Source organism: Chrysochloris asiatica, unplaced genomic scaffold (genome assembly GCF_000296735.1).
Source record: "Chrysochloris asiatica unplaced genomic scaffold, ChrAsi1.0 scaffold00026, whole genome shotgun sequence".
NCBI classification, from domain to species: domain Eukaryota; kingdom Metazoa; phylum Chordata; class Mammalia; order Afrosoricida; family Chrysochloridae; genus Chrysochloris; species Chrysochloris asiatica.
Genome location: NW_006408544.1, coordinates 6,694,236 through 6,708,093, shown reverse-complemented (window position 1 = coordinate 6,708,093; position 13,858 = coordinate 6,694,236). Strand labels below are relative to the sequence as shown.

At 38.6% G+C, this 13,858-nt stretch overlaps 1 protein-coding gene across 1 annotated transcript in view; it reads left to right on the top strand.

Annotated features, from left to right (window-relative positions):
- IPP (intracisternal A particle-promoted polypeptide) overlaps positions 1-13,246 on the top strand; it is a 50,609-nt gene extending 37,363 nt beyond the window's left edge. The window contains exons 8-9 of the mRNA XM_006839708.1: positions 6,058-6,278; positions 12,886-13,246. Of these exons, the coding sequence (XP_006839771.1) occupies positions 6,058-6,278; positions 12,886-13,110 (446 nt within the window). The 3' untranslated portion in view covers positions 13,111-13,246. The remainder of the gene's footprint in view (positions 1-6,057; positions 6,279-12,885) is intronic.
- Positions 13,247-13,858: the final 612 nt, after the last annotated feature.

The following is a 13,858-nucleotide window of genomic DNA, read 5'->3' as shown; positions in this document are numbered from 1 at the left end:
TTGTGGCCCATTAGCAAATGAAGCTTTTCTCTACTTGGAGGAGGCATTTTTTTTTCTCCCAGTCACATTCGAAGTGCCTTCCCACCTTCCTGTCCTGTATCTAACAGTGTTTTTCTGCTATTCATACAGTTTTCAGTTACTAGCGATTCGGAAGTAGTTTGTCACTTTCTTCCTAGTCTGTCTTTGTTTGGAAGTTCATCTGAAACCTGTCCACCATCGGTGACCCTGCTGGTTATTTAAAATATCGGTGGCTTAGCCCTCAGAATCACAGCAATTCAAACCACCACAGCACGACAGACATACGAGTGGCAGTTGTGTGGTCGCTGTTAAACACGAATCTCCTTGCACTAGGGCCCTTAAGTCTGACTCAAAGGTGGGATTTCCGTCCTTGGATGTCATGTCAGTCAAGAGGCGGAAGCGCAGCAGGGGCGACAGGGTTGTAATGAGATGCTTTGGACTGTGCTTGTGGGTCTCTAAGTTGGTCGACCCCGCCTCAAAACCAGAAACCTTACATAGGGTCACTATAAGTTGCAACCAACTCACAGCACTTAAGAACAACAACAACATAAAGAAAAACAGATCAATCTAGATTTTCAAGATATTAAATTCTCAAGCATCATGTTTACTATAATTAAATGTTAATGTCACCAGTAAGAACAAACTAATTACAAGTAAAAAAAAAAAAAGAATATATAGAGTCAGTGTAACAATAAGAAATGGTCTATGTTCAGTCATTTCAAGAGGCAGCATATAATCAAGAGCCAGTGGTACTAAAGGTAGAAGTCTAAGTTGCACTGAACGCATTGGCAAAGAACAAGGGTCTAGGAATTGATGGAATACAAATTGAAATCTTTCAACAAACTGATACAGCACTGGAGGCACTCAATATGCCAAGAAATTTAAAAAACAGCTACCTGAACAACTGATTGGAAGAGATCCATATTTGTGTCCATTCCAAAGTGAGGTGACCCAATGGAATGCAGAAATCTTCAGACATTAATATCACTGTCAGACAGGACATGGAACAAGGGCTATCAATGCTGATGTCAGATAGACCTTGGCCGAAAGCTGAAAACACCAGAAAGATGTTTACCTGTGCTTTATTGACTGTTCAAAAGCAAAATTTCGACTGTGTAGATCATGACAAGCTATGAACCACATTGCGGAGTATGAGTATTCTGGAACACTTAATTGGGCTCATGAGGAACCTGTACATAGACAAAGAGGCAATTGTTTGAACAGAGTAAGAGGATACTGAATGGTTTAAATCAGGAAAGATGTGTGCCAGGGTTGTATTCTTTCACCATACTTATTTAGTATGTATACTGTGTAAATACTCCAGGAAGTTGGATTATATGAAGACTAGGGCATCAGGATTGGAGGTATACTCATTAACAACCTGCCATATGCAAATGATAGAACCTTGCTTGCTGAAGGTGAAGAGGATTAAAATTACTTACTGATGAAAATCAAAAACCACAGCTTTCAGTATGGGTTGTACCTCAATGTACACAAAATAAAAATCTTCACCACTGGAGCAATAATTGATATCATGATAAATGGAGAAAAGATTGATGTTGTCAAAGACTTCATTTTGCTTGGATCCATCATCAACACTTATGGAATCAGCAGTCAAGAAATCAGAGGACATATAGCATTAGACATAAGGAAGACTGTTGAAGAATTATGCATTTGGGTTATGTTTTTCAAGGAGAATATTAAATGTGCTATGGACTACTAGATCAAACAAATCTGTGTTGGATGAAGTTCAACCAGAATGCTACTTGGAAGCATTGGATGGATGGCGAGACTTTGTCTCTCATACTTAGGACATACTGTCAGGAGGAATCATTCCCTGGAAAAGAATATCATGCTAGGTAAAATGGAAGGTCAGCAAAAAAGAGGAAGACCCCTAATGAGATTGACTAGAACAGTGGCAGCAACAATGGGCTCAAGCTTAACAAGGATTGTGAGGATGGTGCAGGACTGTGCAGTGTTTTGTCCTATTGTGGGGATGGTTGCTGTGAGTCAGAATCGACTTGATGGCGCCCAGCAACATTAAATGATTGGCATTAGTAGTAAGGCGCTCTGGTACTATAGTGGTTATGAATCGGGCTGCTAATCTCACGGTCAGCAGTTCGAAACTACCAGCTATTCTTCAGGAGAAAGATGAGGCTTTCTGCTCCCATAAAGATTTACCGCCTCGGAAACCCTGTACAGGGTCGCTATGAGTCAGAACTGACTTCACGGCACATAACAACAGTAGTATAGTAGTTCTACTTTTTATCTCATATCATTGACCTTTATTTGTTACTGCAAAAACAATTTTTTTTTTCCAAAATAAAAAACACTAGAATTTAAAATTCTAGATACACAAAAATACCAGACTTCCCAAGAAAGTAGGAGCCCTGGTGGTGCAGTGGTTAAGCACTCAGCAGCTAACTGATAAGAGGTTAGAATCTACCAGCCACTCAGTGGGAAGAAAGCTGTGTCAGCCTGCATCTGTAATGACTGCAGCCTTAGAAACCTTATGGAGCAGCCTTAGAAACCTTATCTGCTTTGTCCTACAGGGTCACTATGAGTTAGAATTGACTCCACAGCAGTGGGTTTTGGTTTTAGCAAAGTAAGTATTTGAACTGGCATTCATTGTCATTTTCTGTCCCATTCAGGCGTTTCTCAGTATTTCTAAGTAGGGCTAGAATATAAAAAGTAATCTTCACATACTGTTTCTTAAAGGCCTCTTCAATGTTTTTACAAGGTACATTATGATTCTGTCCACAGGAAATAATTGAATCATGAATTTGAAAAATATCATACTATATATTAAAATAGTTAAGCATTGCCAAATAGAAACGGAATGTCCAGAGTTATTGAAGATTGGCATGCACCTCTGGAGTAGAAAGCTATCTGCCCATAGTTATATGGCAGCTCAGCTTGCTCAGTACCCAGCTCAAGTTTCTTCTGCTTGATGGGCACCTTTTCTGATTTCCATTAGCATTTAAATTTTCGAATTACACGGTACAACTGTTTAATATTACAGTGTGCTCTAGTTGTTTTATATGCATTATTTTGACCATCCAGTCTAAAAATCTTAGACGTAGAGAGGGATCTTTTCTAAGATGGCGGATTGGGTAAACGTGCAGTGAGGAGCTCCATCATCAACAACACAGAATACCGGACCAAGCAGGCACAGGGGATGGTGCTAGAACTCTGAATCACATATAAAGGAATACTTAGAAGATTGGAAAGCTTACAGCTAGGGGAATTTGTAGTAGAATCAAGAAATCAGTTGCTTTCTAATTCAAGATGCTAAGCTACTCCCGGGAGCCACCATCTTGGGAGAGACCAAGTGGGGGAAGGATCAAAACAGCCATGAACGCCTGACAGAACCATGGAGATACAGATGTGGACATTGTTTTTTTGTTATCTATTCATTGGTCTCTCACTGTCTGCACACCTCCATTCTGGTGACTAGAGGGGATGCCTGAGCGAATGGACACCACATCCCCACCCCTGAAGGGTTCTACTACGCATACACACAGATCTTCTTGAAATTTAAAGTGACTATTTAAAACCAAATGGCCACCACTTGTCTGTCAGTTTGTTGTACTGTGGTGGCTTGTGAGTTGCTGTGATTCTGGAGTCTATACCACCGGTATTTTAAATACCAGCAGGGTCACCCATGGTGGACAAGTTTCAGATGAGCTTTCAGACAAAGACAGACTAGGAAGAAAGAGTGACAACCTACTCCCGAATATTTAGTCACTGTAAATCTTATGAATAGCAGAGAAACACTGTCAGATATAGTGCCGTAAAATGAGCCCCTCAAGTTGGAAGGCCCTCAAAATGCGACTGGGGAAGAGCTGCTTCCTCAAAATAGAGGGGACCGTGATAATGCGAATGGAGTAATGCTCATGGGAGAAAAGCCCGTGGTACCTTCATTTACTAATGGGGCACAACTCAAAGAGAAACAGCTGTAAACAGCCATTGAAAATTGGAACATGGGATGTACAAAGTATGGATCTGGGAAAATTGTAAGTAGTCAGAAATGAAATGGAACGCATAAACATCGATATCTTAGGCATTAGTGAGCTGAAATAGACTGGTATTGGCCATTTTGAATCTGACAACCACTATGCAGGGTTTACTATGCAGGGAATGACAAATTGAAGAGGACATATCTAGATCAGTCATGAGGTACAATGCTTTAAGTGATAGGATAATATCCATGGGCCTACAGGGAAGCCCAGTTAATACCACTATTATTCAAATTTACGCACCAACCACTAAAGCCAGTGAAGATTAAATAGAAGAATTCTACCAACTTCTTCAATTTGAAATTGATCAAACATGCAATCAAGATATTGATCATTACTCACAGTGATTGGAATGCAAAAGTTGGGAGCAAAGAGGAAGGATCAGTAGTTGGAAAATACGGCCTTGGTGATAGAAATGATGCTGGAGAATGCATGATAGAATTCTGAAAAACTAATGATTTATTCATTTGAAATACCTTCTTTAGACAGCATAAGAGACGACTCTACACATGGACCTCGCCAGAGGGAATACATAGAAATCAAATTGACTACATCTGTGGAAAGAGACCATGGAAAAGTTCCATATCATCAGTGAAAACAAGGCCTGGGGCAGACTGTGGAATAGACCATCAATTGTAATCATTGCAATGAAACAAAATACGATAAGATGAATATAAAGCTGATGTTCACCCATGTAAACAATCCCTCAATTCACACACAAAAAAAAGTATCATGGACTGCCAAAACAACAAACAAATAATCTGTGTTAGAAGAAGTATAGCCAGAATGCTCCCTAGAAGCCAGGATAGCCGTTTGTCTCTTGTCTTTTGGACATGTTATCAGGAGGGACCAGTCCCCGGAGGAGGACATGATGCTTGGTAAAGTGGAGGGGCAGCTAATAAGAGGAAGACTCTCAATGAGATGGATTGGCATAGTGGCAGCAGCAGTGTGGACAAGCATAGCAATGATTGTGAGGTTGGTGCAGGATCAGCTACTGTTTCATTCTCCTGTGCATAGGATCTCTGTGAGTCAATACCAACTTGATGGCACCTAACACCACCAGTATCAGCTTATTGGAGGAGTTCTGGTGTGGTGTTGTAGATAAAGCACTGGGCCACAAGGTCAATTTGAACTGCAAGGTCATCAGTTCAGAGTCACCAACCCTTCCTTGGAAACCCTATACAGGGTCACCATGAGTAGAAACAAACTCAGTGGCATTTAACAACAACAGCTTATTGGAAGATCAAGGAAAGTCTCCTTGATTAAATAGCATGAGCCTTAGAATGTAGGCTTTTGACAGATGAAAGTGGTGAGGAGAGTGGTCTGAGCAGGGGACCACTCAGAGCAAAGGCTCCAAAGCAGAAAAGTTCAAAGTGTATAGGTAGAAAGAGAGTGGTTACTAACAATCTGTGTATAACGGCTCTTATTAGGCTATAGAATGTGTGCAAATAAATTTTGACTTTACATGTATATCAAGTATGGTTTGCAAACAAAATAATTGTAAGTCTTGCATATGTGTGTATTATTTTTCAAGTGAGTTGTATGCACACACTCACTCCTTTGGAGCCAGGCTAAACTAGGTTCAAATTCAAACTCTGAAATAACTGAGATTAATGCTCTGGGCATAGTGACTTTTGCTTTTTGTGTTTTTCCCTTTCTTACACTGGAAATGATATGATAACCCTATTACATTGGAAGTAATAAGGCAAATCAATAGAATTAGTAAGGCATATCAATCATTCACCACATAGTAGTCAACAAAAGATAGTCACTATTCCTGTTACTCTACTGTGATTTAGAAATTAAAGTGGAAATTTAATTAAAAAATAATATTGCAGGTGTGGTGCTATAGGATAAGCACTGGACTACTAACCACAAGGTCGGTAGTTCAAACCTACCAATCGCTCCACTGAAACCCTACACAGGTATAGCATCAGCATAGCCACCTTAGAGCAAAAGTATTTACTATTGCTTATATTCTATTTTATATGACATCTGAACAAAAATATTCCATTTACAGGTTTAATTTATGTAATTGGGGGCATCAGCAATGAAGGAATAGAGCTTCGTTCTTTTGAAGTTTATGATCCACTATCCAAGCGGTGGTCTCCACTTCCTCCAATGGGAACCAGAAGAGCATATCTTGGAGTGGCTGCACTAAATGACTGCATCTATGCTATTGGAGGATGGAATGAAACACAAGATGCTCTTCATACTGTAGAAAAATATTCCTTTGAAGAGGTAGGTTGGCTAATTTAAAATGTTTCATGGTGTGCTGTGGAGTCAGTTCCAACTCATAGCGACTCTGTTTCCAAGGCTGTCAATCTTTATAGGAACAGAAAGCCTCATCTTTCTCCAGTGAACAGCTGGTAGTTTTGAACTGCTGACCTTTGAACTTAGCAGCCCGACTCGTAACCACTATGCTATTAGAGCACCTTTTAAAATGTTTAGTATCCTATTACCATTTTAATGTATATAGGATTCAGTAGCATTGTGCTGTTTCATGTGTGTTTCTCTCTCCCTTTTTTTAATTTTTTTTTTTAAAAAAACAGCCAGCTTTGGGTGTCCTTTTTTTTTTCTGTTTTTGACTGCTTTTTCATTTTCTCCTTATTGATATCTATTCTTTGTGCTTTGGTTTTGGGTTTAATTTGTTCATATTTTCTAGATTTAAAATATTTTAGACCTTCCTTTTTAATATGGAGTCCTGGTATTGCACTGTAGGATAAGCACTTGACTGTTTACCACAGGTCAATAGTTGAAACCTACCAACCACTCCTTGGAAACGCTGTACTGGATCGCTATGAGTCAGAACCAATTCGTTAGCACTTAACCCCAATAAGAAGGAGCCCTGGTAGCATAGTGGATTACAAACTGGGTTGCTAACCTCAAGGTAATTTGAATTTTCCAGCTGCTCCTGAGGCTTTTTGCTCCTGTAAAGATTTATAGCCTTGGAAACCCTATACAGAGTCTCTATGAGTCAGAACTAACTTGACAGCACTTAACAACAATAACAACTTCTTTAAGCCTCTGTTGTTGTTGCTAAGTGTCATCAAGTTGGTTCAAATTCAGCTACCTTATAGGGTTTCTGAGGAGCATCTGGTGAGTTTGAACCGCTGACCTTGTGGTTCATAGTTCAGTGCTTATCCTACAATGCCACACAACAGGACCCCAAAATAAACCTTTAGGGCTATAAATTTGCATCAAACACTGCTTTGCCTGAATACCACACACATTTTGATGTTATGTTTTTATTAGCATTTATCTCAAAATATTTTCTAATATCTTTGCTAGCTTCTTCTTTGACCAATGGTTTATTAAAAGTATGTTATATAATTTCCAAGTATCTAGGGATTTTTCAGGTATCTTTTTATTATTAATTTCTAATTTAGTTCCATTGTGATCAGGGTATATTTGTATAATTACTATTTTTGTACATATTTAGGTATACCTGAAAAAAAACATGTGTTCTGTTATTGAGTGTGTTGTTGTTAAGTATCGTGGAGTTGTTTCCAACTCATAGTGACCCTGCACAGTGTTTCTCAGGCTGTAAATCTTTACAGGAGCAGAAAGCCTCATCTTTATCCTGCGGAACATCTGATAGTTTTGATCTGCCGACCTTGAGGTTAGCAGCCTGATTCATAACCAGAGCCCTTATTGAGTGTTGTTTTAGTTGTTAAGTGCTGTCAAGTCAATTCCGACCCATAGCGACCCTGTATAGGGTTTCCAAGGAGCAGCTGGTGAACTTGAACCACTGACCTTACAGTTCAAATAGCTTTTTAGTCTGGTGCATTAACCACATTGCCACACCAGGACTCCTTATTGAGTGTTGTTGTTGTTGTTAAGTGTCATCGAGTCGATTTTGACCCATTGCGACCCTGTATAGGGTTTCCAAGGAGTGACCGGTGAGCTTGAACTACTGACTTTGTGATTCAAACAACTTTGCAGTCCAGCACATTAACCCACAGCATCACATCAGGACTCCTTATTGAGTGTTGTTGTTGTTGTTAAGTGCCCTCAAGTCGGTTCCGACCCATAGCAACCCTGTACAGAGTTTCCAAGGCTATAAATCTTGACGGGAGTAGAAAGCCTCATCTTTCCCCCATGAATCGGCTGGTAGTTTCGAACTGCTGCTCTGGTAGCGTAGTGGTTACGAATCAGGTTGTGAACCTTAAGGTTATTGAGTGAGTAGTCTATAAATTAGGTCACGTTGAGTTTTAGTGTTGTTTAAGTCCCCCTTAGACTTAGCAACCTTCTGCCCAAGTATTCTGTCAATTACTGAGAGAGGATGGTTGATGGTTCTACTTGTAATTATGAAGTTGTCTGTTTCTCCTTTCAGTTCAATTCAGCTCTTTAACGGGTGTGTTCACACAGTGGGATTATTATCTTTTTCTTTTATTATATCTTATTCTTCTATTAGGGAGCACAGTGGCTCATACAAGCACTGAACTGCAAACCACAAGCGGCAATTTAAGCCCACCAGCAGCTCTGTGGGAGAATGATGTGGATTTCTCGTCTCACAAAGATTTGCAGCCCTAGAAGTGCTATTGTTGTTAAGTGCTGTTGAGTCCATTCTGACTTGTAGCGATCCTATATAGGGTTTTCGAGGAGCAGCTGGTGGGTTTGAACCACTGACCTTGTGGTTCAAATTGAACTTGTGGTCCAGTACTTATCCTATAGTGCCACACTAGGACTTGGAAACCCTATACAGGGTTTAACAACAACATTTATTATGAAATGTTCCTCAATGCACCTTGAAAAAAAATTTTTTTTAAATTGTAACAAGAATTTATTATCTATTTATTAACTCAGAATTAGAATTTGAGAATTCAAATTCACTTTATTTCCTTAATATTGGGGTGGGGTATATTTTAATCATTAGGAAGAAATCTTATTTCCTATTTTTAGGCACAGGAGGCTGGGTGTGCTGCTGTAACATAGCACTAGATTGCTAACCCTAACGTTGGCAGTTCAAACCAACAGCCACTCCTTGGAAACCCTATACGGTACATCGTTGAAGTCGTGCTGTAAAGCATGAAGTCTGAAGGCTTTTTGCCTGTGAATGACTCCAGCCTTTTCGTTGTTAAGTGCTGTGGAGTTGGTTCCAACTCAGTGACCCTGCACAGGGTTTCTGAGGCTGCAAATTTTTACGGGAGCAGAAAGCCTCATCTTTCTCTCGCAGAACAGCTGATAGTTATAAACTGCCGACCTTGAGATTAGCAGCCCTATTCGTAATCACTACTCTACCAGAGCTCCTGTGACTCCACGGCCTAGCAGAGTTTAATTCTATCTTGTGCCTAGGTCTAAGTGTTCAGATGCCAATTTTTCTTGAGTACATCATGCTCCTCTGAACTTCCAGAGTTAAAAACAGTATATTTAAAAGTAAGTTTTGACTTCTTTCGAAGGAACATCCCTAGATTTTTCTTGTAACAGTCACCTGGTTGTGATGGCATGCCCCGAGAGACTCAGAGACTAAATTTTTTTATCTGCAATAGTCCTCTTCCTTTTTCCGTAGGCTGGGCATGCCTATGTGACATTTTGGGAGGAGATTCCTTTGCTCTTTACAACCTGGAAGCGGAACTTTGGGAACTCGTGGTGTCTATGATTTCCATCACCTGGACAATCTATCTTTGTTTTTGTCTTGTATTTACTCTTGTTTAAGACTACATAAAGAATCTATAATATTTATATATTCGAAGATATAATTGATTTTTTTCCCTATAACAGTTGGAACTGATTCCACAGCACTTAACTACAATTTTTGGTAAATTATGTATTGAGTTAATGTTATATGAACATCTGGTTGTTGTTGTTAGGTGACATTGAGTGGGTATCAACTCATTGCGACCCTATTCACAACAGAATGAAACACTGCCCACTCCTGTGCCACCTCACAATTGTTGTCACGCTTAAGCCCATTGATGCTACCACTTTGCCAATCCATCTTGTTGGGGGTCTTCCTCTTTTTCTCTGACCTAACACCTTACCAAACATGATATCCTTCTCCAGCGACTGGTACCCCCTGATAATATGTCTGAAGTATGAGAGACAACGTTTGGCCATCCTGTCCTCCAAGGAGCACTCTGGCTGCACTTCTTCCAGCACCTTGAAATTTTTCATCCAGTACCAGTGTTTGTCATAAGTCACGTTATGAAATTATTTATAACACTTATTTATTGACTATTTCTTTTTGGTACAGTGGCTATGTAGTCCTTCCATCTTCTTTAGCCACTTCCTTTGTCATTCAATTTTTGGTCCTTTGGTATTTCAATGTTAGGTTTGAATTTCCTTTCAGTTATTTCAGCTTGAGAAGTGCTCATTGTGTTCTTCCCTTTTGGTTTCAAAGTCCAGACCTTTGCACATTTCATTATAATACTCTGTTTTTTCAAGGTGCCCTTTGAAATCTTCTGTTCAGTTCTTTCACTTACCATTTCGTCAGTTTGCTTTAGCTACTCTGTATCTAAGAGCAAGTTTGAGAGTCTCTTCTGATAGCCATTTTGGTATTTTCCAGTCTAGTTTTTCAGTATGCTTGTGAAATTTATAGGTTTTTGTTCCAAATTAAGTGCTTATCAATGATGAACTACCTTAATTTTTCATGTGTAAATCTAAAATGATATTGTTATTTACTATCTAAAGTTCTAAGTTGAGGACAGTGGTGGTTATAGAATTCTAGGTCTTCACATGAGAGCATCCTGGGTATTATTCCTGGCCAGTACATCAGAGTACAGCCACCACTCATCTGTCAGTAAAGCTTGCATGTTGCTATGATACTGAAAACAGATTCAGCTAAGACAGACTAGGAAGAAGGACCTGGTGATCTATTTCTGAAAATCAGCCAATGAAAACCATATGTATTTTAACACTCCAATTCTACTGTGCGTGCTGTTGCCATGAATTAGGGCTAATTACACAGCAGCCAATAACCAAGTTCTACATTATACATCCATATCCTAAAGATAATGTTTCTGGTCTTAAGAGAGTTTATTTGGAGGTGATTCAAGATAAAAAGTAAATTGTAGTTCTAAAACAATGATTTTGTTGTTGTTGTATGACTTCGAGTCAGTTCCGACTAATAGAGACCCTATTATATAGGGTTTCCAAGAAGTGACTGGTGAGCTTGTACCGTTGATCCTTCGGTTCAAACCGACCAGTGCATTAACCCACAGTGCCACACCAGGACTCCAAAACCAGTGATAGAAATGAAAAATAATACTGTGTGATAAAGCAAGGGCTAGTTCTGCCCGATGATAACCATAACCCAAAACATCCTAATTAACCTTACCCAATTATGGATCATTTTATGAATAAATATTTTCTTTTCTTTTTTTTTTTCTTTTTTCAGTTATGCCAGATTTGTGATGTGTTCTGTAATTTCAGATGATCAGACAGCCTTGAAATTTAATCTGGCCCTTCAATTTGAGAGGATTTTCCTGGATTTTAGGATTTAAGCTCAGATCAACAAACACACATTGATAATCTGTAATGTGTTGGCCTGGTATGGCACTGCAGGTTAATGCGCTGGACTGCAAGGTCGGTTTGGAATGCAAGGTCGGTGGTTCAAGCTCACCAGTTGCTCCTTGGAAACCCTATACAGGGTCACTATGAGTCAGAATCAACTCGATGGCACTTAAAAATGTGTTAGCACTATACTAGGTACTGGAATATGAAGCTCATTAGGTTCCTGCCTTCAAGAAGTTAACTTTTTAACATTGATGAACGATCACTGTTCATGATTTATGGCCTTAAAATCTTTACTCATCATATGCTTTACTTTCAGATTGATAGCCTATTTATTCCTTTTTTACTTGGGTATTGTTATTAACTCTCTTGATTGCATCCTAGGATTTTTGGTAGCTTCCTGTTTTCTGGCACAGACATTTCCCTGAAGTAGGGCATTATTGGTTGTTTTGGCTGTACCAATTTATTTAAATTTCTTCAGGAAATAATGTAAATGGGAGCTAACACACTTTTTATGTTAAGGACTAGATAATTATTATTTTAGTCCTTGACAGCTATACACAGTTTGGGCATATTCTTAATTTTACCAGTGTTTTACAATGGAAAACTCATTCTTAGTCTACAGGATATTTTAAAAAGGACATAGTTTTAAACTCTGTCTATAGAACCATTTCTGAATGTATGTTCTGCAGATCACGAATTCCACTGGGTAGTCTTTGAAAAAAGGATTCCATGGTCAATTAAAAATTTTAAAGTATTATGTGCTATATTGGATTGGAGTCCTGGTGTAGCGCTGTAGGATAAGCACTAAACCACAAGGTCAGTTTGAACTACAAGGATGGCAGTTTGAATTCATCAGTCTCTCCTTGGAAACTCTGTACAGCATCACTATGAGTTGGATCCAACTTGATGGTATTTAACAACATATGCTATGTTTTTCTTTTTGAGATGTGTAAGTCGTGTTGTCAATAAACAATTTATAAAAGTTCTTTGCTATATAAGCTCTCTCCTTGAAGATTTGGTGATTTTTTTGTTGTTAATATTTTTGCATACATCCTATAGAAGAAATAACTTTTCAGAATATTGGTCTATATGAAGGGGCTTCAAAGAGTTCATGAAAAAATGAAATTAAAAGATGGAATTTTCCCATGAACTCTCTGAAGCCCCTTTGTGATTTCTAGGTCATAATTTATGATTATAGTCATAGATGTGTTTTTTAATTATTTTCCTTTGAATTCACTTCTTGTCCAAAGTTTATTTAAAAACATTCTAAATGCATATGACTGGATTGTGAATTTGAAATTTAAACATGCAAAAAAGCCATAGTATCTGAATTCTCAGCCTCTGTTATTATTCCATTGTATGACTCATGTATTTTTTCTCTTTTAAACAGGAAAAGTGGGTAGAAGTTGCCTCAATGAAAGTACCTAGAGCAGGCATGTGTGTTGTGGCAGTCAATGGGCTTTTGTATGTTTCTGGAGGCCGATCTTCCAGCCATGATTTCTTGGCCCCAGGAACCTTGGACTCCGTTGAAGTTTATAACCCTCATTCAGATACATGGACAGAAATTGGTAATATGATCACCAGTCGCTGTGAAGGGGGTGTTGCTGTACTGTAAAATATACACATAAGCACATCTGAAACATTTTGAAAATATGAGACCTGGCCTTTTGCAAATCCAACGTATATTTGGTGAGAGGACCCTCTGATCTTACTGGGTCTTCCATGTATTTGGTTGAGAAATGACTAAAGAGATTTTTATTATAAGAATTTGAGAAGGTATATAGAATGTCTAAATTAATAAAGAGTTCACACAAATTTGCAAAGTTTACTAATGATAGAAATGCTATATACTAATAAAATTATTTTTAGAGGTTTCTTGGCCAATAGTCCCTTTAGCTACTTCTCCAATTCAAACTTCAACATGACCTTTTTATGACCCAAGAATTATAACAATTTGAGTTTGAAAATCTCTATACATTCATTATTCAATGCAGAGCATTTTTCATGGCTATAGTTTAACGTATACAGAAAAGCCAATGAAACAACTTCCTACTTGATACCAGAAGTTTTCACTAGCCTTGATTTTTTATTGGCAGTAGATGTACTAGGAGCAAAGTCTTGGTGTGGTGCCATGGGATAATGTATTGGAACACAAGGTCAGTTTGAACCATAAGTCAGTGGTTCAAATTTACCAGCCACTCCTCACCCTATACAGGTTCAGTGAGGTGGAACCGACTTGATGACACTTAACATACTAGGAACATCCTTCAGGAAATCTCTAGTTTTCTTTATGAAGGGGCTTCAAAGTTTGTGGAAAATGAAATTAAGAGATAATTAAATTTTTCATCAATTTTTTAAGCCAT